Source organism: Xenia sp. Carnegie-2017, unplaced genomic scaffold (genome assembly GCF_021976095.1).
Source record: "Xenia sp. Carnegie-2017 unplaced genomic scaffold, XeniaSp_v1 HiC_scaffold_1, whole genome shotgun sequence".
Lineage (NCBI taxonomy): Eukaryota > Metazoa > Cnidaria > Anthozoa > Malacalcyonacea > Xeniidae > Xenia > Xenia sp. Carnegie-2017.
In genome coordinates this window covers 8,478,058-8,503,935 of record NW_025813402.1, presented here as the reverse complement: position 1 = coordinate 8,503,935, position 25,878 = coordinate 8,478,058, and the positions used below count along the sequence as shown (strand labels likewise).

Genomic DNA, 25,878 nt, shown 5'->3' with positions numbered 1-25,878 from the left:
ATCTGTTCAGGGGGGTTTGTTCCAAGTTCGTATACCAACTTTCTATTGTAAGCCGTTGTCCATAGTCAGTACTGTAAGAAATGCATTTTGTCGAGTCCCAGTCAATGTTGTGCTTTGTGATTCGGTGATGTTCGGCGATGTGATTAGTTTTGTCTTGTTTCTTAGTAGCTCGTTTGTGTTCAGTAAGTCTTATGTTTAAGTTCCTGCCAGTTTCCCCGATATAGGAGGCGTGGCAGTCGGAGCAATTTATTTTGTAAATTGCACCTTGTCGTTCGTTGGGTTGTTCTTTGTCCTTTATGTTCGTTAGTACTTGTCGTAACGTTGTGATTGGTTTGTGTGCGACACGTATGTTGTATGGTCGTAAGATACGCGATTTGGCATTTAGGAGGATTTAGCTTTCATACTTTCGCTAATAATACTTGAGTTGTAACACTTCCCTCTTGTTGATATTTAGTAAAACTACTAAATGCTTCACAAATGTTTCGATTAATTAGATGACTTGATCCAAACTCTTGGGAATGTTGCTATAGTTAAGAAACCGTAAAAATCACTTGCCTTCGGCTTATGTTTTCCGACATTCTTTGAGTTTTGATCAGAACGTCAAAACGGAATTTGTTTGATCACGAGAGCATGAGTGCACGCCTGAGCACGCGTCTTATTGTCTCATAAATCCTTGCAAAAATTTCATGTATCAATATCGTGCTATTTCAATATAATTATCATCTCTTCAAAGGTGGTTATTGCATAACTCAGTTGGAACAACTAAATACTCTATTCTATTCTTCCAATGTACTCTTTTTTATTTCTTCAGTAAACACAGAACAATATTTATTATATGCCGTTATGATTTCCTGTCATTTTCCAATATTGGGGTTACTAGTTTGCCTCTTTCGTTATTCAACATCAACTTGTTTTTAATGGATCATCGATTGGACAGAAAGCAAAAGTAAATAAATTTATGAACAAAAGACATAAAGATGGACAAAACGATACTCACAAATGTAAAATAAAAGGTTTACAGACATAAAAATTGACAAAAACAACCTCTAGAAACTACACAACAAAAAGGTAGAAACAAAGGTAGACAAAAAAAAGGTAGAAACAAAAGTATACATAGAAATAAACACAAGGATGTACAAAAAATGGTTGACAAAAATGTAGACATTGAGGTATGCATAAAGATGAATAGAAAGGTGGACACAAAGGTAGACAAAAACTTCTGGTACAGAAGACAGACAAGAATATCGACAAAAAGTCAGACAAAAAAAGTCGAAAAAAAGATAGACACAAAGCTGGGCTTGGATGTAGACCAAACGTCATGGCCGGAGTAACCTTTCGTGGGGCCCTTTAGCATATTTTCATATTTTCTTTCAGATTGTCTTGAAATCAGAAAGATTAAAAAATAATATGTATACCATGATGTGCAAAAATATCTGTATGTTAAAACAAGAACGTATGTACACTAATTTGAATATTTGAATTGTCATCAAACCCTGCTTAAATCAATAACATTGATTGACAATTATGAGAATTTGATTATAAAGTAAAAATTATAAGGTTAAATAGTTGGAATGTTATTAAACAAAAAATTAAACCTAATCAACCAACTAAACAATCATAAGATTCAGCATACATGCTCTGATGCGGCGATGCAAGCTCGCTCGACATGTATGTAAAATGTACGTGTAGGTAATGCAACATATCTTTTACTAAAATCTCATTTTGCTTTGTAAACGTTGTGTTTGCGGGATTTCTTTACAGCAAACTCTTTAATTATGGACAAAATGTCAATGCTATGAAGCAGATCATTTTCGACGGTAAGTAGAACAGGCTGCTTACTCGGCGTCACACATAATCGGAGCTGATTCTAGATTAGCTTAAGTTTGGAAAAGGACAGCTCTCCAGAACAGTTCGAGATCATGAGACTAAGATAGATCCGCAGTGCAATTACAGTGTTCAGAAATACAGTTTCCAGATTGTTCTCCAGAAGAGCTCTGTACATTTACAATTCCAAAGAATCCACGTTGTGAAATGGTTGTCATCTTTCGTTGTGTCATCTTCACCGTAAGATTCCTCAGAGGATATTTCGTTCATCCTCGTTCACCAATGCGCAGAAAAATAATAGAATTGAGTAAAGCACGGGGCCCCTAAAGCGTGGGGCCCGTGGGTGGACGCCCCTTCTGCCATATGATTAATCCGGTCTGAGCACGTACAAAAATGGAGATTTTCTACCTGTGAATGAGCGTGAGCTAATCCTTCCACAATCTCACAAAGAAGGCGCCACATTCTGTGTTGGTCCTACATTTACAACGACGTAATTGCGGCTTGTCATCACTCCATCTCCTCTATCGCTTGATCTTTTACATCCAATTTTCCTTTCATAGCACTGAATCACATCTTTTAGACATTGATTCGTTTCATTTTGCGTAGATATTGTTTTTTCCAAGTGTTCCTTGATTTTTTCAAAAGTTTCTAGATCTTTATCTTTCGATTGATTCGCTTTTACTAGATTTTGAATCATTTCATCTTTTAAAAGCAATTCTTTTGACGAGATTTCATTTTGTTTTTTGAGATTTTCTATTTCCAAATCATTTTTTTAACCAGATGTTTTTGATCTGAAATCTTTTAGTCCTTTTCACACATATCACGGAACATATGATTGTGGAATGTCTCAAAAGCTTCAGAGTCCATCTCGAATTAATATGACTCGTTTTTTGCTCGCTTTCCACGTTGAACACAATTTTCATGTTTTGCATTTTTTCTATGATTTTATAAACTGCATAGGAACACACAAAAATAAATTTCAAATTTGCATTTTATTCAATTAGAAAACAAATTTTTTATGGAAATTACATTGCTTTCTCGGTTATCTCTTCCACTAGTTTGCGTAAGTGTTCGTTTTCTTTTTCTAAACTATAATTTTGTCTGTCTGTTTTTTCCTTATCTTCTAGTACTTCTTTTGCACATCTTTTCCATTCTTCAATCAACTCTACGTAATTATATAAAGATTTATTTGTAATGAGAATGGTTTCGTTATTTTCTCTAATTGTTTTATCTTTATTGAGAATCATTTCATCCTTTTCGCGAATGATTTTGTCTTGCATAACAGTTTTCGATTCCCATTTTGCTAACAATCCTTCCATTTTTTCAATCAATTTATCTCTTTTGCGAATCTCTTCATTCTTTTCACAAATTATTTTGTCTTGCATAACAGTTTTCGATTCCCCTTTTGCTAACAATCCTTCCATTTTTTCAGTCAATTTATCTCTTTCGCGAATCTCTTCATTCTTTTCTCGAATTATTTCTTCTTGTACAGTTATTAATCGTTTTAATGCCGTATCCGTATCTTTCGAGAACAATTTTCGAAATTTACGATCATAACTTTCAGAATCCATCTCAACAACTTTCAAATTGTGTCGAGCTCGTTGAATTTTCGAGTCTTAAATACAATATTTTGTTAAGAATTGTTTCTAAAATTTTACCAATTACTTAGAAACGAACACACACACACACACGCACGCTGTCTGGCTTTTTCAATTTTTTAATTTATTATTAAATTTACATTTTAATTTGAATTCATCTTTTTTGAACAATCCTTTTAATGTCAAATAACATCTTGCGTAGACGATAATTTTCTTCTTTTATAAACTTGTTGCTGTTTTCAATTTCTTTGACATCATCGTGTAATTCGTTGAACATCCCTTCGATTTTCTTTTCCAATTTGTCAAGACTTTCACCACATTCCATTTCCACCCATTTTCTAAAACAATCAAATGACAAATTTCAAAACGTTATATTCATTTATAGATAGTTTAATTAATTTCGAAACTTCTCGAATAACACACACTTAAAATTTAATAAGACACGCGTTTGTCGTTTGTTCACATTCTTTCATTCATCACTAGGTTGTCATACAATTGTCTAAATAACATATAAAGCACGAGTTTCGGTCAAACTGCATCAAGTTTCAACAGTGGCAAACTATTGAATACTTATCTTGGCTCTCATACAGTGGAGTATTAACATGGATGAAATTACTAGATTGTGCTTGAGTTTCTTCTTCTTCTTTATTGATTTTTTCTTTTTTTCTTGAATTAGTACTTTTCTTCATCTTTTCTTGGACACTATACTTTGTCTCAATTTGAAGGCACTCTCCCTGCATACCCCGAGCAAAGCCTATCGCAGGTGATCTCGGGGTCTGATGGGCGGAAGCTTGCTACGTATTGGCATCCCCAAAAACGATAGTGTGGAGGGGCCGAAATCTCCTACCGAAACGTTAACATGCGGCGTTCTAGTGCCTTACGCTTAAGAAGGTATTGGGAAGTATGGACCGAAAACGAAGTTTTTTTGCTTTCGAATTTTATCTTTTTGTTTACAAGTAAAAGAAACTAGAACATCCAAGTATACTGCAAAGGTTCAAACAACTTCTGCCTTTTTGACTTTTTTTGATTTAAACCAACTCTAAACATGTTTATACGTTTCTCATAACTCTCTCGTGATGAACGACAGCCTCTTTAAACAATATAACTCTCTCATCATGAACGAAAGGATCCATGGGCTTCGTGGAAAAAAGAGTTTATCTACTTTTTTATTAGATTTTATAAAGATAACATTAATTAATAAGCCAAGCAATTTGTATCGTCTAAATTGAACCTCACTTTTAACTTAAGAGGTAATAGTGTTATAGTTAATGTTATAGAATTTTGATTCATTTTGGTTAGTAAATTTCTAATTACCTTACAATATTTTCATGATTCAATCTAGAAAGTAACTTCTCTTCTCGAGTAATTTTACGATTAAACGGTACACTTTTCGGATTCAGACGAATTCTTTTGATCGCATAGAGACAGCCGTCCAATTTATTACGTACCTAAGCGTACATAAAGCATTTCCAAATCACGTACAAAATTTCCTTCACAGGACCAAATTACCGTCTGTTTAAACGATTTATGTAATAAAAAGTTACCTTGATCACTGAAGCAAATCCTCCTTTTTCCAAGCATTTGCCACACCTCAAATTCATTCCAAACTCTTGAATTTCTCGCTGCGTAGCCGAAAGGAATGGGCATCAAATCAGGAGACTCATCTCCATCATCACGGCCATTTAGATTTGTCCCTAGATCTTTTTCAGCGTCAACCTCATCTGAAGTGATGTTATTGCTTAAACCGTGCGACATGGGATTTGGAGAGATAAAAGGATGTCCAAGAAGCTGCTGTGCTGAGCATTGGTTAAGGCTATCCGGATATAGATATCTATACAAATTATATGACATTAAACGACAGTAGCTATAAATTCTTCGTCACTTTAATGCTTGTTTTTCATCATGAACTTCACTTTTTCAAGTCGAAGTTTCGAGTGGAAATTTTCAATCATGGCTGTCAACATATCGACAAATACATATTCCAAGAAGGATAACTTTCTTTATGACACTGTGATTCAATGAAAAGGAATTTAGAAATTCAAAACGAGTTTTGCAATTCATTCAAAGACCAAATTATTTTTCCTTGACATTAGTTGACTTTTAAAAGAAAACACCTTAAAAATGTAACAATAGCAAACAAAAGTGTCGAAAAGCTTTTATTTGATTCATATTTGAGATGTGATATGCAGGGAAGCGCTTTTATTAGACTGACAGGGTTGGTTCCAATCCCTTTCAATGATTTCACTCGCTCCTTTAAAACATTGAGCAATGAATTTGTCATCGTTCAATGTATGCAATTATGACAAACATTTCGCAAACAATGCATAACTTAACCTTGGCTGTTCCTGCGTATTTCTTTGCACAGCAAGAAAGCATTTTATCTAAGTGTTCATCTTATTTTCAAGCTGAGATGAACGTGACGTTTGAAAATCTTCTGTCGACGTGCCGATCGAGGTCACAGCAGTCTTGATTCATTCCTTATGAGTGTAATTACACATCTACCCATGCTTATTTCAAAGATAATCAACAAACATGCCTACAATAACACAGTGAAACTAACCAAAGACTTCACAGGAAATCGTTATCGGCTTTTTCCAACCGTGGATGGTTTGTGTACCCATAAAAGTCATGTAAATTACATAGAATGGAGATTAATCCTAAACTTTGCAATCCTCTTATCGTAATCGCACACAGCACTGCATAATTTGGTGGCACTTATAGCATTTTGTTTCAGTTTTGTAGTATCAGTATCATGTTCCATAATACTTGTTTTAGTACTGCTTTCTTTCATTATATATATACTCTTCCAATAATGCAATGAACATATTTTACACATCCCGTGACGGTAAATTCCATTGCAGGTATTAGGTAGTACAAGAATCAAATATAAAAGAAGCATCACAATAACTTTGAAGAAATAAAATAATTCCAAACTACCTCAAATAAAGGGGCTTATAAAGTGTCACCTGTTTAGGAAGTCCTGCATCAACGAACCTGTTAATTTAATAGAGGTTGCTAACAAATTAATTTGTGCATGAAAATTCTGCATTCGTAGCTGTAAACGTTACTTAATTGTTGAGCTTTATTGAGTTATCAACCATAGCTTGGACAGACTGCATCCCTTTCTCAAAAGAGGATGACTCAATAATTTTCTGTGCCAACAACTAAAAAAGACCGGATTAAGCAAACGCCCAGATTTTTGATTAACCCTAAGTGAGTCTTCACACACTTCAAAAGGCAATATATCAAGGGGTCTACCAGTGAAATTTGTCAGAGTTTTTAATGAAACTTGTGAATTGTTGAAAAACTTACTATTAGGTTCTTTAAAGACTTATGTAAGAGTTCTCTGTTCAAAAATGCATGAAACTAGAATGACATGACAGTTATGAATCAATTACTGATCCAATTATTGAGGAAAATCATTTAAAGCCCAACCACTGGGTGAAAAGGAAGGCAGACTGAGACAATTTGTGAACGCTCCAATGGTACGCTCAGCTCAACGTCATGACCAACGCAAATCAATGATTTGTTTAGTTAACCGCCTGCTTAAGCATGTATTAAGCATGGCTGACACAAACCTCACTAGTGTTTAGCACGATGTGCTGCATAATAACGTAAACAAAATAATCAGCTGGAACATATTGCTTTTTCAAGTTTTACTATATGTAGTTGGCGAAATTCATGATTCTCGCTTGCACTCTATGTATAAAATAAGGAAGAATGTACATAGACAGTTGGTGCTAGACCACAAGTGGTTTTTTTTAGTTTGCCTGACTGCTTGATATAAGTCTTTAAATCTGAGATTTTTCGCACTGATTAGAAATAATAGAGTCTATTCTTTTGTAACTGTGAGTCGCAATCATTTTCAGAAAATAAACATTGTTATAAATGGATTTCATGGTGTTTTAGCTGTCGTCATTGAAATGAAATGGTCAGTAAAACAGGCCAGCATGACATGAATCATATTTACAGGTACACATGTTACTTGCTCTAATCAAATACAAGCATGCGTTGTAGCATAGCAGAGTCGTGGACGAGTACAAGGTGGACTGGTTATGCTTTGATTCACAACACTTCGAATTCTCATTAATTCATATTATTGTGATCATATTAGCGCAGGATTACACTAGTTTGAAAGTTTTTCATATTTTTTATAATGATAATTTCTTCCATTTCCTCAATTAAGATCGTGGTGATACTGAACCTCCCATGATGCGCCAAGATTGATAATGAAAGACGCACGCGATCGATATTAGTTGGTGAAAGTCTATATTGCATGCTTGACACTCTTTGCTAGAGAAATTTCTCAAGTAAACGGACACGAGGAGGTTTAAAGTTTAGTATGCGAGCGGCGCTCCAGAAAGGTACGTGCGTACTAGATGATATATTTTGATCAGCTGATAAGGCAAGTGGGATCTGTCATTAAGGCGATATGATGTCGGAGCTTCGTTAACAATCAATTTAAACACATGCTTCATCACGTTGACACATTTCCTATTCCTACGCAACGCCAACAAAAAACCTGACATACATAGTTTACGCGTGCGCGCTGCATACGACAGGCATTTACAATTAATCGTGTGAAATTAAGACGTCAATTTAAAAAACCTTCAAGTAACAGCGACACTTTGTGTGGTCGCAGTATCGCTCCATTTATCACGTTATCTTTCTGCATGCCCCAATGTTAATCTACAGATTACCCTGCGCATGACGAACAGAAGTGCAACACAATACACACAGTTGAATAAGTATTGACACATGCAAAAAAAACCCACAAGTTATCTCTCGTCGAATAGGAATCAAGAAATACACGCCTTGTGATCTAAAAAATTCAAGTCTTATAGGTGAGCGTGGTCGCTTGCTAAGATTAAGACTGTTTGATGTCATTAACTCATCAGCGATATCAAAAACGAGTGCATGGAGCATGCGCATTAAATAACGTATGTGTGTGGTCTTTACAGCAAATAAATAAACAAGCATAATTTAAGCGCTCGATATTCTAATAATGACGAGTGCCACATTGTGAGTCATTTCGACATTAGACATTGTGCGAGAGAGTGATAGTTTCAGAAGTTCCCCAATCAAGAAAAGATTTGGGATCCTTGTTGTCTACATCTAGAAGATACGTGCCCGCAACAATTTTGATTCTTTTTTCCAAAAATGGCTCGCAGAACTGGTAATATGTTTTGTCTGATGTTTTTCGCTTTTCAAGTATTCGTTTTCTTGGCGGAAATTGGTGAAAACAACAGTGTTTTGGCTAGAAAGGTAAAAATAAAATTTCTTCTGTCATTTGAATACAGTGTGCTTACACTATGCGACTGCTCCCATTGTATCGAGATGCCCGATTTCAAAGCATATAATTCATGTCAATTCAACCATTTCTAGTTTTGTCTATGATTATGACTGATGAATTATGGGTAAACTAATCAACCCAGATAAATGACAGTGGACGACCAAACGTACACTAAGACAAAAACAATAATGTTTTCAGAACAGAACACGACTCATAATACGACAAAATAATTCAATACAAGAAGACGCAACACAATGAGATGTTTATAAGATAGGCGATATTTTTAAACCCCCTTGACAATAATGATAAGTTTAGTAATACTGAAAGGTTTTGAGGCACAGGCAGTTAGATTAGCTCAAATGAAAACCGATTGACGTGGCTCTGTGTATTTTGAAAATGCTATTTTCTCTAAATATACGGCGAAGTGTTTATTAAAGTATAAGCTGGTGAACTCATTATTGCTAATTTTAGAAGTCTGAACAAATAAAACTCGCATGAAGATTTCAAGTTGTCTTATGTACGTTTTTTAACAATGATCGTTATTGGTATCTTAAGAGTGACATATCACAGATAGTAAATTCTCCAATCTGAAACAGTATTTTACGAACAAGGCAAGATCTCGCGTGTTATGCAAATGCGTTTTGATTGATGTAGCGCATTTTATTCAGGTTTCAGCTTTAGCAATCGGGCCAGAGTAAAGCCTAAAAGAACCAAATGATTTATTATCGTATTCACATCTCATGTTACTGATTACATTGAGAAAAACTCTCAACAGCTGTCCAACATATTAGCACACAGGTTTCGCAAAATAAAAAACCACCAATCCCCGAATCATGTTATTAGACGATGCAAAGAATAATACGCGATTAATTTACCTGCCATGCACTGTGGTGGTTGGCTGCATAGTCGTTTTTTTGCTGAAATACAAACAAGTCACATTATTAGAAAACGACAGCATGATTACAGAGCAAACAAAGCACTTTGAGATGGATCATCCCAACTCATTAATTGTACTAAAATAGGAAGTATAAGCTATTAGAATAGCATTGCGCGCACGTCACATGGCAGCATTTGTTTATGCGAGCACATTTTATATAGCGCACGGATTAAAAGGAGGTACGTCTGTCTGCATGCGCAAGAGAAATTTGAACCTGCGCACATCGTTCTCAAGGAAGAAAAATCATACACGTTGTAAATTGAGCAAATATTATTTGAGGATTTTATTTCAAAACATGTACGGGGTAAAAGGCATTTATATTTGAAAAAAAGTTTCAAGCATTATAGGCAATGTGCATACTCAGGTTTCACTGGTGACGAGATTGCACGAACGTAATAATAAACGCCACTTCAATGTAGCATGAAAATGCAGAACAGTTACACTAATATTTATGCTAGTTGATGGCAAACCACAAAAAGAAAAAACTCGTCCAATGTCACACGTTATTTGCACAAGTATACTGACAGAAAGGTCGTCGAGAGTCAAATAGGAAATTTTGGGAATACTAAAATAAGATTGCCAAGATTGTAACATAAAATAACTTTGTCTAAACACACGACAAAATATAACACGCCTTTTCTATGATCAATATTACTGGAGAAACAATGAAAATCAATTTCACGTAAAAAACATATTTCTGTGGTATGCACAGTAAACAATACTTGGGTCGCATTGTAAAAAGTACCGCACAACATGTCTTCATATGTTGTGTTGGAAGTATCATAACAAACTTGAACTACAAGAATCACTCACAAAAATTTCTTTTGAGGACTAAAAATGCCAAAGTTGTTCAGTTGTTAGTAATGTGATTGTGCGGAAATGGTTTATAGATCAATCAACAATAACAATTCGATATCAACCGATATTTTCAGTACGACATAATGGACCAGCACATAGCCAGCGAGAGAATTAACAAATCTTATCAAAGTAATATAAATAAATCTTATCTGTCATGAACGAAATACTTTGTATGACGTCATAAGCATGACTGTCGTTGAAGGTACCTCAGTCATTAGCTGAACATTTTCAAATCAAAAATAAAGGATGATCATGATGACGATCTTTTAAAACTTTCTATGACAAAATTTACTTCGGTAAAGTTTACTTCAGCAACTATAGCTCCGGTGTGAACGCAAAAATATGCAGTGTATACTTCAAGACATCTTCAGAAATTGTCAGAACAACTGCCTATGTATGTGGGTAACAGATCAGCAAAGTTTAAGAGGGTAATAGAAAGTATAGATTGCGATTATAAACGTATAAAATGTCGACAAATGAATACAGCTAAAATCTTAGAGAACACACAGGTTAGAATTCTCCAGCCTTTTAATCATTTGTAGTTTGTTTATTTTCCAATAAAGAGCTATCGGTTTCTGACACAACGAGATTTCTCGTAGCTTTTTCAAACAGAATACAAAAAACATGTATTTGTTTGCCAGTAATCATTGCCTTAGGATATGATTACTTTACACGAAAACGATATGCTGAAATTGACACAGATCCTTAGAGATCATTGAATTACGGCCCAATCTGCTACGTCTATTTCTAAGAAATAGCTACCAGAATTTCAACAATAATATATATTAGTAACTTCTATAATGATACGATAGCTATTATTCTAGTATAATTTTTCCATACAATAATTATACAGAACAATGTCAGGAGCACAATGGTTGGGGCAAAAAGGGGGTTGAAACTTCTTCAATAAAAGGCTCTGTCTGTTTCTCAAAAATACATTTATCTGGTATTGCCTTATCTACTAATGTTAGAAAAATACCACAACATTGGTTGGTGTACATAGCAGTAATGTCATATTCTTAAATATTATTCCAAGATGCGCTGCCACGAGACCATAATGACTTGGGGGTCCATTCATGATTTTAATTAAGCGTTTAATCCCCTACAGTATGCAAATGTTACGCACCAAAGGAATTACATCAGCAGGATACCCAATTTGTTATCCTCACATCATATGCGCTCGCTGCGTGCGTAATATCATGCAAATTAAACGAATCGAACTACATGGGGAGGTTTGAACCAAAATTTGGACGTTTTTCTTGTATTGGAAAAAGACGCTAAGTGGATTACAAAATCGCTGTCTATTACTGCTAAACACTTCTTGTGTGGTCGTCAAGACTACACAGTATTGCCATTTTACCTATCTGGTATTGTGCCTGTTTGAGGCTCATTGTACACTTAATCACAGTTGATTGAAGACTTCATAAGGGGAATTTGCCCCGCACTCAAACACTCGTCAAGTAATGCTAATTGAATGCATAATGCACAGGCGGAGACGTCGGCGACACATTTGAGACAAGCTAATCTGATTTTTATTTAAAGGTCTTTTTGTTCAAAAGAGCCGTCTATGCTTTATATACGTTTGTCTTAGCAATGTAAAAACGAGTTTTAAGTATTACAAATGAGATGTGACATGCGCAATGTTCACAATATTCTACCGAGTTCGATGTTGATAAACAATAAAAAAACACAATTGACTTTGCCTTCACACTGTTTTGCGAGGACTTGTCGATAAGCTATCTGAAATTTTAAAATGGCACCAGTCTGAGATGTCTTCAAACTAGGCTAATCCCATCACAATGAAGGGCTACGAAATGAAGCGAATTGTCATCGCAAATACGTGGTAACCTGCAATCAAAATTATATTATCGTGCCATTTGTATAAATCAACGCATGTGAATGTTAGCATTTAATCAATATCTCCCCACATGAAAATATGTTTTCGTTTATTTATTCCTCTGGATTTCTGAAAGGTAAAATCGCCCAATAAAAATAATTAGAAAAAGCCTCATAGTGTGACACGACGTCGTTGTCAGTTATGAAAGATATTCATGAGCGCAGTTAAACTAGTAAACGTGATCTGCGTTTCGAGATAGTTCCAACTAGAATTGAACAGTAGAAACGTTAAATGAACTAATCAAACAGATAAATCATTATGTTGGTTTAGTTTTTTCCGATAACGCTCAAACAATCAGTCGAGAACTTTCCTTAGAGAGATGATACGTCATGTTCCATGTTTTTTCTTTGTTGAGTCGGAAGGCGTAGAACACTTGAACTAATTAGAACATTTATCCATTCGTTATCGTCTATGGTGGGCTACCAGTATCTGAGAACTGACAGTCAATAACTAGCAATTGACATTTTTTGGAATCAACGAGTAAAAAACGTGATCACAAGTGTGCTTCTCAAGGGCGTGGATAACGAAAATATCGCCATTTTAATTCACAATTATCCAATTCTCCTTTTTTGCATTTCCTCGTATATGTCACGTGGGTAAACTTTGCCAGTTTACCATTATTCGAATCATATTATTGGAACAGAAATTAATCCGACATGTAATATTCTCTCAAATGTAAATAGGCACACTTAAATCGTGGATCTTTTAGCATTATCATAAAATCATTGGTTCGCCACATGTAATATTCTCTCAAATGTACATATGCACATCTTAAATCGTGGATCTTTTAGCATTATCATAAAATAATTTTACGATTACGTGTTTAAAGGAAAACTGGCATGTTTGTTATGCACGCTACACGAGTCTGATTTAAGACTGAAAAACTCCCATCTAATTTTCAAACTACCTTAAGGGATGACATACTTCCCACGAATACATACGGGGACAAGGAGAAAATTTACTGGTAGTATTTTTTTTTTTGATTAAGGGAAAAAGTCGCAATCGATATCAAACGAGGACTGTCAACTATGGAGTGAGACATAGAAGTATGTATGAAGAAACAAACTAAGCAATCACACGAATGACAATTATTGTGAAGTGAACATGTTTGTCTGTGTGATAAACAGTATGATATTACTTTCTACAGTTTCTCGTGCACGACGTTGCATTTTTGTGTTGTGTTGATGCGAGCTTTAAAGCAGTAGCTACAACCGTTCATTTTACGTCAGAATAATTTGGCACATACAAAAATTTTATCCGATAAGAGACGTGAGGTATTAGAAAAACTTAAGTATAAGTGAACATTTTGTTGGAAAGACAGAGCTTAAATTCTCTTGGGAGAAAGTAGTCAGCGTGAGCAACACTGGATATAAAGAAGTGTATAACTTTAAATAATCATCGGAATCTTCTAAAATTTTATGCTGTAGCTACAAATAACATTGATGATACTTATAGCAACAAAATCGAGAAAATTGGCCGGACAAGTATAAAAAATTTGCACCAACTTTTACGATCCTACGTGCGGGTTTGGGTCAAAGTTCATTATGATGGCAAAAAACGAACATAACGCACGTTAAAAATAAAAAACCCAAACATTTTCTATCAATTAGCGTAAAGGAAACGGATGCTTTTCATTACTTTTGCATCATAAACATATACAAATAAACAAAATGTTATTTTTAAAATTAATCTAGTCGTAATTGCTGTTATTGAGTAACAACTGCCAACAGTGTGTAACAACAAAGTGCGTTCCCAATGTCGTCGTAAATGTTGTTTATCGTGGGACGTTTGTGAAATTGCACTATACATATATTTTTAGTAATTATAAAATCGTTTGCTAAAAGCGTGCTACAGAAGCAGCAGTTGTTGTTGTTACAAAATATATTTTTCTTGCTCTGGCGCCAACGCGGAACTATATCGCCGTGAGTTTAAGATTTTCAGATTATTCAGTAAAGTTCACTTGACTTTTAAACCCCATGTATATATAATTTGGCCTTAGCGTGATCCACGAGACAACTTAACTCATAAACATATCATCAAATTCGACCATCGTGTTAACGAAGTATCTTCACAGCACGCACTGAGACATTTGAATCGTGGGGTATGTCCGGGCTCCAAAAAAGAACGGTTCCTAATTTGGCTTTGAAAGCTGTATTATCTGATCTTTCAACAGCAGTTTCTAATGCTAAAGCAAGCATTGTATAATGCCATCCGAAAGTTTGATTTTACCAATATGAGTCTCCAGCATAGAGTTGAAACAATTAAAGATTGCTGAATGTCTTCGGTAAAACATTCCAAATCAATTAGTGAAGCGGTCATTCATTAAACGAGTTCAAACCCCCTTCAACAGTAAAGCACGATATTTATTATTTACGAAAAAACCCTGAAATGACCGCTTTGAAAATTTAGACAAACGGCAGAAAGTGCCTTGGATTAAGTCCCAACGTGGCTTGATTTGCAAACGTCATAATCCAAAATTGCCTCTCGAAACGTGACAAATTACGTCAAGAGATACAGATTTCATTTTTAATTTTGTGGAAGCATGTGACATAAGACTTTCCGATCACATTATGCTTACCAACTTTCAATTGTAATATTCCAGACAACTCTAGCTTTAGTCTAGCTTTAGACAGCAAGGCACCTTCAACAGGCTAATTTGTTGCCAAAACGGAAACACGAACTCTCAAATATATTTCTCCTTTTCCATTAAGCAAAAACAGGAACTATCTGTTACTTATCCTAGACCAGAAATTACCTCAAGTAATACCATCAAAGAATATTGCTAATTTTTGCGGCAACTTGAAAAGAAAGTGAGGAAATTTAACCAGTAAAAAGGATTTTTAATGGTGATCTTCTCCACAGAACTCTAATTAAATATAAAGGAAGTCGTAAGGCACAATCACTTTTTCAAATATAAAATTGATTTTTTTTTAATTAACTTAGCTAAAGGATAATCTTTAATCCTTTAATCAACAAAAAGTTTCGACATTCTCACACACCATTTGATAAAAGTTTTTGGTCCATTAAGCTAATTCAAAGGCTTAAGAGGTAACTGCTTCGATTTTATTCAATACAAATGCAGACATTCCCCTTCAGGGCAAACGCACATCGTTAATCAATGCGTGTTTAGGACAAAAAACAAAACAGCTGCTACTCTTCATCAAATAACTACATGATGATTTAAAAGAACGTAACCAGCTATTGTTTCCTGTCTGATGAATAACACCTTGATGAGAAATTCCAATAGGAAATTTTCTTCATAATATTAGCGAATTAAACTTTGTACTAAAATAGATTAGCTATGTTTGCATTAAATCAAAGCCCTTCCAGCCGTTATCTGTTATTTTAAGAGAACGTTGTAACGACTAGCAAACGGAAGTAAGAAATTAATGACTTTTTGTACAACCGACTCTGAATTGATAATTCCATATGTGCCTAAAGCATACGGCTTTCCCTCATTTTTTCTATTAATTTTTTTTGAGCGCCTGTTATGATAGATCAGTATTTTCCAGATTTCAGATAATTAATATACCAGCATAGAAAGGATAAACTACAAATTAAATCTTGAACATTCCAATCACAAATCCATCACCATTTTTTGCTATGACTTTTTGTCAAAATCCTCGCTAGCCATTCAATGTTTCCTGATTCATGTGTTTTAGAAGGAAAACCAAGATTGTTCAGTCCTTTGAAAAATGCAACAGTGAATCTAGGACGAATCGCCGTATTCCGCTGCATTATTACGGGCTCACCTTCAAGGATACGCTGGAAGCAAAATGGAAGGCATATTCCGGACACGGAAAGATACCGAACACGATTGTATTCCTGGGGAGGAGTCTTGCGTGTGCGAAAAGTCCGAATTTCTGATTACGGCACCATTACGTGTCGAGCGAAAAACAGTTTTGGTCACATGACGTCCAACACTGCCTATTTGAAAATTCGAGGTGGGTTTTCCAATATGTACGATTTCTATATTGGAACTTTGTTCGGGTGAAATCACTGCTCTTTGAAAAAGATAGAATATTTACACTTTAGTGTTTACATTATTATTTTTTTTTACACTTCAGGCATATCTGCTTTTAGTCTTGAGTTATGACGTCGCACCACATATTGTGCGGGCGCAAAATTTCAAACATCCTCTAGTTTCCTAGCAAGTTTGGGGTGAAATTGAGCAGAATGTTGTACTATCAATAGTTTACACTCATTGTGCAAAGTGACGTCACTGCATGGTTGTGTAGATTGGCCATGAAAAAGTCACCAATATCTTGAGAATAATAATGAATGAGAATGCACGATATCTTAAAAGTCCTGCTGATTAAAAACATGATTAATACACAAAAGTTTTTCTTCAAAAACACTGGAAAAGTGCTTTAAACCCCTTTTCTCAATTTGTTTACGATGAACAGTATGGAACATTTTTTAGGAGTGAATCCAAAGCACAAGGAAAGGTAAAAACAATCACGTGTCATTAGAAAGCTTAGTGCAAACAGCAAAAAAGTAAAAACATGATCTTATCGTTTTGCTACAGATGCAAAAGATACAATGGTAAATTATGCAAGAAGTACGTAAGTGCAAGAAATATCTTCATCAAATTTGGCCGCACTCAACGAAACACAGAGAGAACTATTGAGGGTATATTCAGAAGGATGACATCATATCTTTCACCGACATGCAAGAAACACCTTCTCTCTTCGCTTTGCAAGCACTACTTCCCTCCCTGTGAACGAAATGCAAAAAGACCTAAAGCCATTCCTCTTTGCAAGGAAGATTGCCTTCATTTAGAGAAGAACGTGTGCCAAACTGCCTTCATGATTGTTGACGCGATTTCAACGGAACTACGATACCTTCTACCAACATGTGATCATTTGCCCAGGAGGAAACGCTCATCAAGCCATTGTCAGAAGCTGTTCTCGACAGGTATGTAAATTACATCACGCAATGCAAAATTAGCTTCTGTACGCTCACGTAAATTTCGATGACAAGCAACGTTCTCAAAATTTTAATGGTTTGAACAAGTATTGATACACCACTTTACCACATCAAATTCGAATAGTTTAGGATGGTGGATACTGTTTTTTTTCATATATAAAATTTTTATTAACTCATTCCATCTCTTCAAGCTTATGTTATAGAAAAATGCGACACATTATCCTCAATCAGTGGCGTAGCCAGCCCGCAAATTTGGTCCTGCTATGTTAATTTTTCTGCGTTCACTCACTGTAAAAACAACAGATTTCTATAAGTATAAATAATGTTAATGCTCTAAAATTTACATAGCAGGACCAAAACTTGCGGCCTTGCTACGCCACTGTCCTTAATGGAAGGGGTGTGACGCCCGCCCCCAACATTTAAAGCTTTACTGACGTCTTTCTAATCAAAGGGATACAGCATCCTCTCCATTCTGGAAGTAGTGTCACACTATATCCCAAATTTAATAGACATAAGATCTTGTCAATTTGAAAGGGATGTTACATTCTCTCCTAACTGGAAAGAATTCATCCTCTCCACTCGGGAAAGGATATTCCATCCTAACCTAACTTGAAAGAATTGACTTCCAATTCATTCGAGAAAGAATGCTATATACACTCTCTTTTAACTTGAAAGAATTAACAACACCTCCATTCTGGAAGCGATGTTGCACACTTTTCTAATAGTGCACTCAAACTAATAAGAGAAAGCCTAAAAGTAAACTTGTCAAGAAAACAACATGTGTTTTTTTTGGGTGGGGCTCAGGCACAATACGAACAAGCCATCACTTAAATTGTTTTATCAAATGTAACATACATGCAAAAAATTGCACTATTCACCGTACGATTTAAGATTGGACCACTTCACCATCTCATCTTACCAAGTAAGAGCTTGTCAGAGGATTAAATGGCGCAGTCGACACCTCGTTTTACAGCAGACAATGCGATGAAACTAAACATGTGTTTTTATTTGCAGAAGTCATATCTCAAGTCCCAAGAACGTCATTTGAGACCAGAAATGCAGAAAATGAGGAATTATTAAGGTCATTGTACAAGATATTATTGCAGGTACCACAAAACGTCGATACCAATTCACGACGCAACGCGGACTTTGCTTATGAAAGTCAAAAAAAATCCGCACTGAACACAGAGACAGCTAAGCAAGAATTTAAGTGAGTATGAATAAAAGTCGATAACTTTCAACAGAAAATGCAAACGAGGATTCTAAAACTCTCCATTTTTCTTGTACAACACAGACACTTAGCAAACTGTGTTGTATTTCATTATTGACACAATTTATGAAAATGATATAAGCCATAATTTTGGTTTCGACACATTTTTAATCATTTTACTAAAATGTTAATTCTTACTCCATTACTGTAAGACAGTTGCCTAACAACGAGGCACGATTCAAAAAACATAGAAAATGCAATTCACCGATTTCTTAAAAAATGATAATCTTTTGGAGAAAACATAAAAGAGTGCCTTTTGCATTCGATCTCTGTCTCAGGCTTGCATGACCTGCTATCGAGTTCTCCCAAAGATCTCCTCGGTTTGTGTAAGCCTGTGCAAAACCCAGTAAACATCTACATCTTTTATTTCTCAAAGGTACAATATACTGACGATTAAACGTTTTTGATTTCTTTCGATTTAGAGGAAGATGTGAGCCGTATGTGGGAAACGAGTGCTTAAAATACATTAGGAAAGGACAGCTGATATTTGTATCAGATAACCGCACACAGCAAAGATACGAAACCAAATTGAATGAAAGTCTAAAGGAAGTGCTGCCCTTTACCTCGAATAAATGCAAAAAATATGCACTGAAAGCGCTGTGTTATTATTTCTTCCCGCCATGTTTGAACGACAATCGCACTCCAAATCTGATTTGTCGTAGAGATTGCGAGCTTCTTGAAGCACGCACTTGCTCCAAAGAGTTTCAGTATGCTAAAACTATGCCCATTGGAGGCGAAATCATCCCGGAATGCGTGAATTTGCCTGAAAGACAGGAGACATGTTTGGAGCTTGGAGTTTCAGGTAATTGAAGATAGTATATATAGTAGACTTTACATGGAAGAATATTCCGGTGCGTATTAATCAAAATCTTACATGATGCTTCGAATAGCGTATTTGTTATGACAACTAGGTACTTCTGAAAACAACTTCGAAAACCGTAAAATTAAGAAAAATTGATTGACACGATGCATTATGGCAAACTTTGGAAGGTTGTAAAAATTTGCGAAAAAATGTTTTTCATTCAGAAACCTGCCACGGTCGGAATGACAGTTTTGGGAATAAACCTTGATTTATCAGAGCTCTCCACATACATAAATCAGTTGTCAATGCTTACAAGAAAACATAGATTGAACACAGGAACCTATTGTCACAACATATTTTCATGTCTCCCATGATCATGTCTTATTTACTTCTAAATTTAGATGAAATAAAAAGTTCAGACAGATGTAGCTTCTATTGGCGATACAAACATCAAGGTAAGCTCTGGAAAAGCTTGGGTGAATGTAGCCTTTATATTCATATTCCTTCACAAATATGTTTCTAAACACGTGATAAATCAGTTTCACATAAAACATTGTTTTCAGGGATACCCATTTCGCAGCGACCATCCCCACTGGTGAACGCATCGCGACTTTTTCGAGGGAGGATGTACCCCAATATATCCCTGGACTCACTGCCCAATCACCTGATGCAAAGACTTCGAAGCCTCGGTCTTTATAATGACTCACAATCAAGTATCGGTAGTATATCGAACGACAGTGACAATTACGTGATTCAGATAAAAAACAAAACTCTAAAAGAACTACTGAATCAATCTTACATGAGAACCATGACGTTGCCAAATCTTATTCGACCAGATCCGGAGCAAAAAGCCACAGCGATAATGGTACATTTAACTGACAGCAAATCGTACGACACCGAGTTACCCCTTGGAACGCTGCAAGTGTATCGACCGCACAAACGTCTTGAGCTCTCGAATGTCATCTTCTACTATCGTTCCACAGTTGGATACGACGCTTTCGTGGGTCGCGGTGATTACACCATTTGCGGGACGAAATTTGATGTGGAAATATCAAGACTCAAGACGCATGGCGTTCGTGTTCAAGGTAATTCACTAGGCCCAGTAGACGTCGATAAGATCGAACTGGCTTTCGATATGGAAAAGGCAAATGAAAGAATGTTGGTCATGTTGAAAAAGTACGGTTTCTTTTTGCTGCGAATAATGAAACCAACTGTGGAGATGGTCATCGACAAAAGCTTGAGTGTAAAATTCTCAGGTGTAAGTTTCGTGGAAAATTTCAAAAAGAAAGCGACGACTGAAGTATTTGCGGGAAAATTGGGTAAAAATTCTCTGTTCACATGTGGATTGATATTTGATGACGTGAAACTGGGAGAGTTCGTGTCCAGATTCAGCGGTATTCATTTGAGTTTTCTAGATTTGTTTCAGAACAATAATGGAAAAAATAAGGTAAAACGTTATGAGTTGTTACCTTGAAGCGATGTAAATTTCTTTTGGTGCATATTTTATTGAACTTCGGCAACAATTGCAGACGCTCAATTCGTTCATGCTGAATAAGATCATAAGTGTAAAATATTTTTTTAGGAATCCCTCTGTCTGTTCATTTGCCTTTCTATATATATAGACAAACACAAGGCATAATTAAGCTGATTTTTGCCGTCAGCGTCATAAATCACATTAATCATGAACGATACAATTTGTAATCCACAGATTGGTCTCTCGATGTCGGCAAATGATGTGGATATCACAAATGTGTCATTCATGGCCTACACTGCTGAGCCCCTTTCTTCCACCTTTAATACAATCATCCATAAGGGATTTCACTTTGCTGCTCTGACTGGAACACCGAAAAACTGCCCAGCGCACGATGACTTCTGCAAATTGATCCAAGTTGTAATCGGCAAAGACAAGGAATTCTTGTTGGGAGGGGAAACGAGTTGGGAATGGACGCATTTTAAAGCAACCATCAAAAACCCTGCCATGTCAGGCTATTTACCAGTTGAGAAAGTGAACATCGAAGTTAAGGTATTGATCGAGTACATATTTCATCACAAAACGACCTACTTATTTGTAGTTTCATTGTGAAAAAAATATGAGGTAACTTGTTACATAATAAGCGGGCTTCATTTACTTTCAAGGGAAGCAACAATACACGTTTTCACGTTGGTGTTCAACCATTTATCGTGTACGACGTAAACGGCAATGTCTTGCAATCTGATGGGAACACCAAAAACATAGTCTTCACTGGAACGTTGGGTTACAGCAAACATGGCAGTCAACTAGAAGGAAGCGTGAGAACTGACGCAGTTTGGACGAATGCCTTTGGATATCCACAACTTACTGTGAAAAGAATGTCTGCCGGGTAAGAATGACAAGTGAATGACGTCAGCTCAATTAAGTTGCACGTGACAATGTCAACGAAGTGAAAGACTTTCTTCTCTTCGACTGATGAGATTGTTATTACGCAATGAATGATCAAAATCAATCTCTGATCAACTAATGATTTTTTTGTAGATTATCTGTTCGCTTGACAAAACCTCATTTCCCTAACAAGCTTGAAACCAGAGGAGACATCGAAATTGGTTTAGGCTGTGGTGAAAATGTCGAGGTAAAGTTTGCCATTTTATCTTTCTAAAGTTTTTTATGTCATCAACGTATTTTACAACACACCAAAAAAATTATCGCTTTCTCTTACGCTCGCGTGTTATAATGTAGTTGAATACAACATGATTGAATCAACATGAGTGTGTTAATGTAGTTGAAATACCTCTTCAGCAATCATTTACACAATTTATAAAGAGATTGTACGACAACTGACAAATTGCCAACTGATACTGGAGCTCGTGTTAACATTGCCTTTCAGAACGAGTGCATCACAGGAACAGTACACATAGGGATGTCAGATGAAATTTCCGAACAATATTTTTACGGCGTGATGTCTCGTTTTACAATACAAGATATATTCAGGGTACATGGTGTGCATTCAAGGCTGCCTCCTCCGATTGCAAATATTGGGTTTTTTGAAGGACTAGAGGTAATGTTCGACGCCATTATACAATGCACAATTTGAACGTAGAAGGAGATCAATATCTATCCAATGATGTACAAAATGAAAAATCCTCCAAGCTTTTTCCTATATACTCATAAATCCACGGGCTATTAATCTCTTTATAAACTCATTACTTTTGTTATGAGTTTTTGTCATTTTGCCATGTACAAGGTAAATAATGGGACAATTAAGTTACAATAGCAAGTACTATAAGTTAAACTATTAAACGGTGGTAACCTTTCTCATAACTATCGCTGCTTTTCAAACACCATACAAAATTTCGGTCATTTAAGAGAGACTTGAGAAGCAAAGACAATTGAAGTTACAAACGAATGAAATCGTGAACCATAAAACGCTACACAACCACATTTTGAAATTCCGACAATTTATGTATAATAACTTTACGTATTTTATATTTTCTGTTTATGATGTCAGTTGTCAATTATCTGTATTTCTACATCTGTCAATGTGTACTGGGTATTTTGGTACAGGTCAAACTTAAAGTTTTAGCATCAGTACAGTAGTTTCACCCCAACAATGAATATATACATAACTGTCTTTTCGAAACTACACAAAATATTAAGCCCACGTCCACAAAATTTCAGATATCGGTCGCAAAGCAGATTCATCAGCTTGAAAAGATTGGAGGTCCGACCATTAAGCCAGGATTCACAATGAAAGGAAAAATTCGAGTTCTGGGTTTGGAAAGCGATTGTTCAGTGAACCTAAAGCCTGATCAGGTAATCAACTTTTATATGAAGAAACATTTCAACTATCAGAAGTAAACCTGGACAGGAACGCCGGAACGTCAAAAGGGCAGGAGGGGCAAGCCTTTCTGGAAGGGCACATCAGTGAAATATACCTACCAGTTTAACAGCTGCTTTCGCTAATGCTTTTGCTTAATCTTTTTTACATCTTTCTGCTCTTGGCATTGCAGCCATAGTTAAAAAAAACGTTTCACGGTTAAGATGTGTTTTTCTTGTATTAAAAACAATAAATTTTCAACCTTTAGGGCACTTTTGCCCCACTGCCCCTCTTCAGAAAAAGAAAGGGGGGTGTCCCCCCTTGCCTTCCCCCAGTTCCAGCGCCCCTGTACCATGATTTGTGTTTAAAAAATCAACCGAAGACTGATTTTTTCATATCTTACCATTTTCCTAATACTGCGAATTCTTAAATATTGCTCTGAACATCGTATTTGTCATGAATGACGATTGAGCAGTTCTTAAACTTCAACAGTTTTTTTCAGAACTACTCAATTGTCCTTCACCATGACAAGTACTCAGTTAACAGCAATATTCAAGTTTGCAATCACAACCAAGTCTCTCTTTCACTTTGAATTATCTCAGAAGTTTGATTATCATAAATCACGAACACTGTCAATTTATTTTTAGTTCATCGTTGATGCAAAAATTGAGGGAGAAAAGGGTCCAATCAAACTTGGTGGAGTTACGCCCTTGTACAGATCGAAACGTGACCGCAAACACGGACCCATACTTTACATCGAAACAAGATTTTCACCAAAGCCATATGTTCGGGTAATGATTCTACATCAAAAGCAATGAACAAAGACGGTATAGTATACTCAAATTTTTCATTCCTCCATACAGGCGCACATAGATGGCTACACAAAACTATTTGGTATATTCGACGAAATCCGCATACTTATGACGCAAAGACTTTTCATGATACGAATGGTGACAAACATTTTCAAATCCTTTAAAGTTCGAATCAACGTGATGGCAAACTACAGCGAAGATCTGAGCAGAACACATTTCAAAGCGAGAATTCGTTTCATAGGAGGATTAGCAAGGGTAATGTTTTTTAAATTTTATCAGCATTACAATTGGTGTCGTATTCAACGTCGAAATTTTTAAAGACACATGATTTTATCTGTAAATGACACTACATTCACATTTTCTTAAGATGGTTTAGTGCAATGCTTAGCTGCATATTAACGTAGGGAAACAGAGTCAAGACTCCTTTTAGAACAAGAGTCGAACTTATCACTATATCAACACTGAAAAATAATTCAAACTTCATAGAAAGCATGCAGACAAGCATACGGACTTGACATTGAGTATATCAGGATGATGTGTTAGACAACATGGTTGCAATAAAAAATCGAAACTGGTACAAATCCTGCTTAAAAACATATAGATGTACCATATACATAGACAATAAATATTCCCACTAATATATTTTGCATCCTCTGTCAACAGCTAACAAGAACGTCATCTAAGCATGTCTTAAACATACTTAAGAGCGAGAAAGAAAAACTCAAAGCAGCTCAAAAAGCAAAGTTCACCGCCAGAGCAAAATGCCAGAGTGAAAGACGTGAAGTGTGCGATAACTGTTTGAAAACGCCCAAGTGTAGGGTGCAACTTGAAATGTGCCGTACTAAACTCAATCGCAATGAGAAGATAACCGACTTCGGGAGTTCAACGTCGCAATTCTGTGTGCGCATGTTGCGAAATAATTGCAAACTTAGTTCCCTAGATTGCAAACTGATCTGCACGAACATGACGCGTGTCACCAACTCGTGCAGGGAGTTAGAAGAGTCAGAAAGTTCACTCAAACAAGTGAAAAAAAGTTTAGAATGGGTCGATCAAATTAAGGCCATGCTTACCATTGGTTTCTTCCAAGTACATAGCATTACATTTGATACGAAGTTAACACCAGATGATATAGGGGATATTTATGTTAATGCTAAACTAGACGTCACCATATTCGAAAGGCGGGAAAAAATCGACGGGATGCGACTCAAATTTGGACAATTTGCCAGATTGGCTTCGGACGTGGCCAGGTATGCGGTGGAGTGGTACCGAAAGAAAAATATATGAGGCGATGACGACATCCTGACGACATTCTCAATAGCAACAACTTTCACTTACTCGCCGCATACTATAGTGTGCCTGAGTTTACAAGGCAAATAAGTTTTATTGAAGCCATGCAATACAATTTTTAATGTGCAAAGTTCTTTAAAACTTCTTTGCATTGTGAGTTCTGACACGCTGCTGCCAAAGTGCGTAGTGTGTGTATATATATATATATTCATATTGAATACAACCAAAGAGCTAATAATTTACGAAAACAATATCTCGTTATAGTTTTGAAAAAGTTAAACATTACTTTGATTGTCCAGAACAGTTCAAAAATGAGCAATAAAATCTCACTAACAAAGTAAAATACTGTTCAGTACAATATTCACTGTTTTGTAGTAAAAATGTGTGTGGCGGTTTCTTAAACTGTTACGTATATATTGCAATGTGAAACACATACGTATGTGGTATTTATATGAAAAATAATTTACATTGCAAAGATAATAAGTGTTCAGTAATTCTAAGCAAAATATTTTGTTAATATAACAATTGTCAATTTTCAAGATCATTTAATTTTATGACTTGACAAACGCTGCAAGTCCTT

At 35.8% G+C, this 25,878-nt stretch overlaps 3 protein-coding genes across 4 annotated transcripts in view; 1 reads left to right on the top strand and 2 right to left on the bottom strand.

Annotated features, from left to right (window-relative positions):
- Nucleotides 1–2,797: 2,797 nt before the first annotated feature.
- On the bottom strand, nucleotides 2,798–4,932 carry LOC124437983 (uncharacterized protein PF11_0207-like). 2 transcript variants are annotated; one of them, XM_046988338.1, is made up of 2 exons: nucleotides 4,737–4,932; nucleotides 2,798–3,760 (listed from the first exon to the last, which is right to left on the bottom strand). In XM_046988338.1, exon 2 carries the CDS (start codon nucleotides 3,393–3,395, stop codon nucleotides 2,850–2,852), a length of 546 nt encoding a protein of 181 aa, XP_046844294.1. In that variant the 5' UTR covers nucleotides 3,396–3,760; nucleotides 4,737–4,932; the 3' UTR covers nucleotides 2,798–2,849. The 2 variants fall into 2 exon arrangements, with proteins under 2 accessions (XP_046844294.1, XP_046845012.1); XM_046989056.1 differs by lacking the exon at nucleotides 4,737–4,932 and adding an exon at nucleotides 3,848–4,416.
- A 3,503-nt stretch (nucleotides 4,933–8,435) lies between these two features.
- LOC124436121 lies at nucleotides 8,436–25,864 on the top strand. The gene is made up of 17 exons (XM_046986362.1): nucleotides 8,436–8,687; nucleotides 13,396–13,453; nucleotides 16,070–16,351; nucleotides 16,831–16,855; nucleotides 16,936–17,324; nucleotides 18,351–18,546; nucleotides 19,029–19,408; nucleotides 19,810–19,863; nucleotides 19,972–20,855; nucleotides 21,117–21,431; nucleotides 21,545–21,768; nucleotides 21,921–22,014; nucleotides 22,270–22,440; nucleotides 23,061–23,195; nucleotides 23,847–23,990; nucleotides 24,063–24,266; nucleotides 24,675–25,864. The coding sequence occupies exons 1-17, from the start codon at nucleotides 8,583–8,585 to the stop codon at nucleotides 25,293–25,295; spliced, it is 4,281 nt and encodes a 1,426-aa protein (XP_046842318.1). The 5' UTR covers nucleotides 8,436–8,582; the 3' UTR covers nucleotides 25,296–25,864.
- Nucleotides 22,841–25,878, bottom strand: part of LOC124437037 (DNA repair endonuclease XPF-like) — a 32,181-nt gene continuing 29,143 nt past the window's right edge. The window contains 1 exon segment of the mRNA XM_046987354.1: nucleotides 22,841–23,999. The gene's annotated coding sequence lies outside the window, so the exon portion shown is untranslated.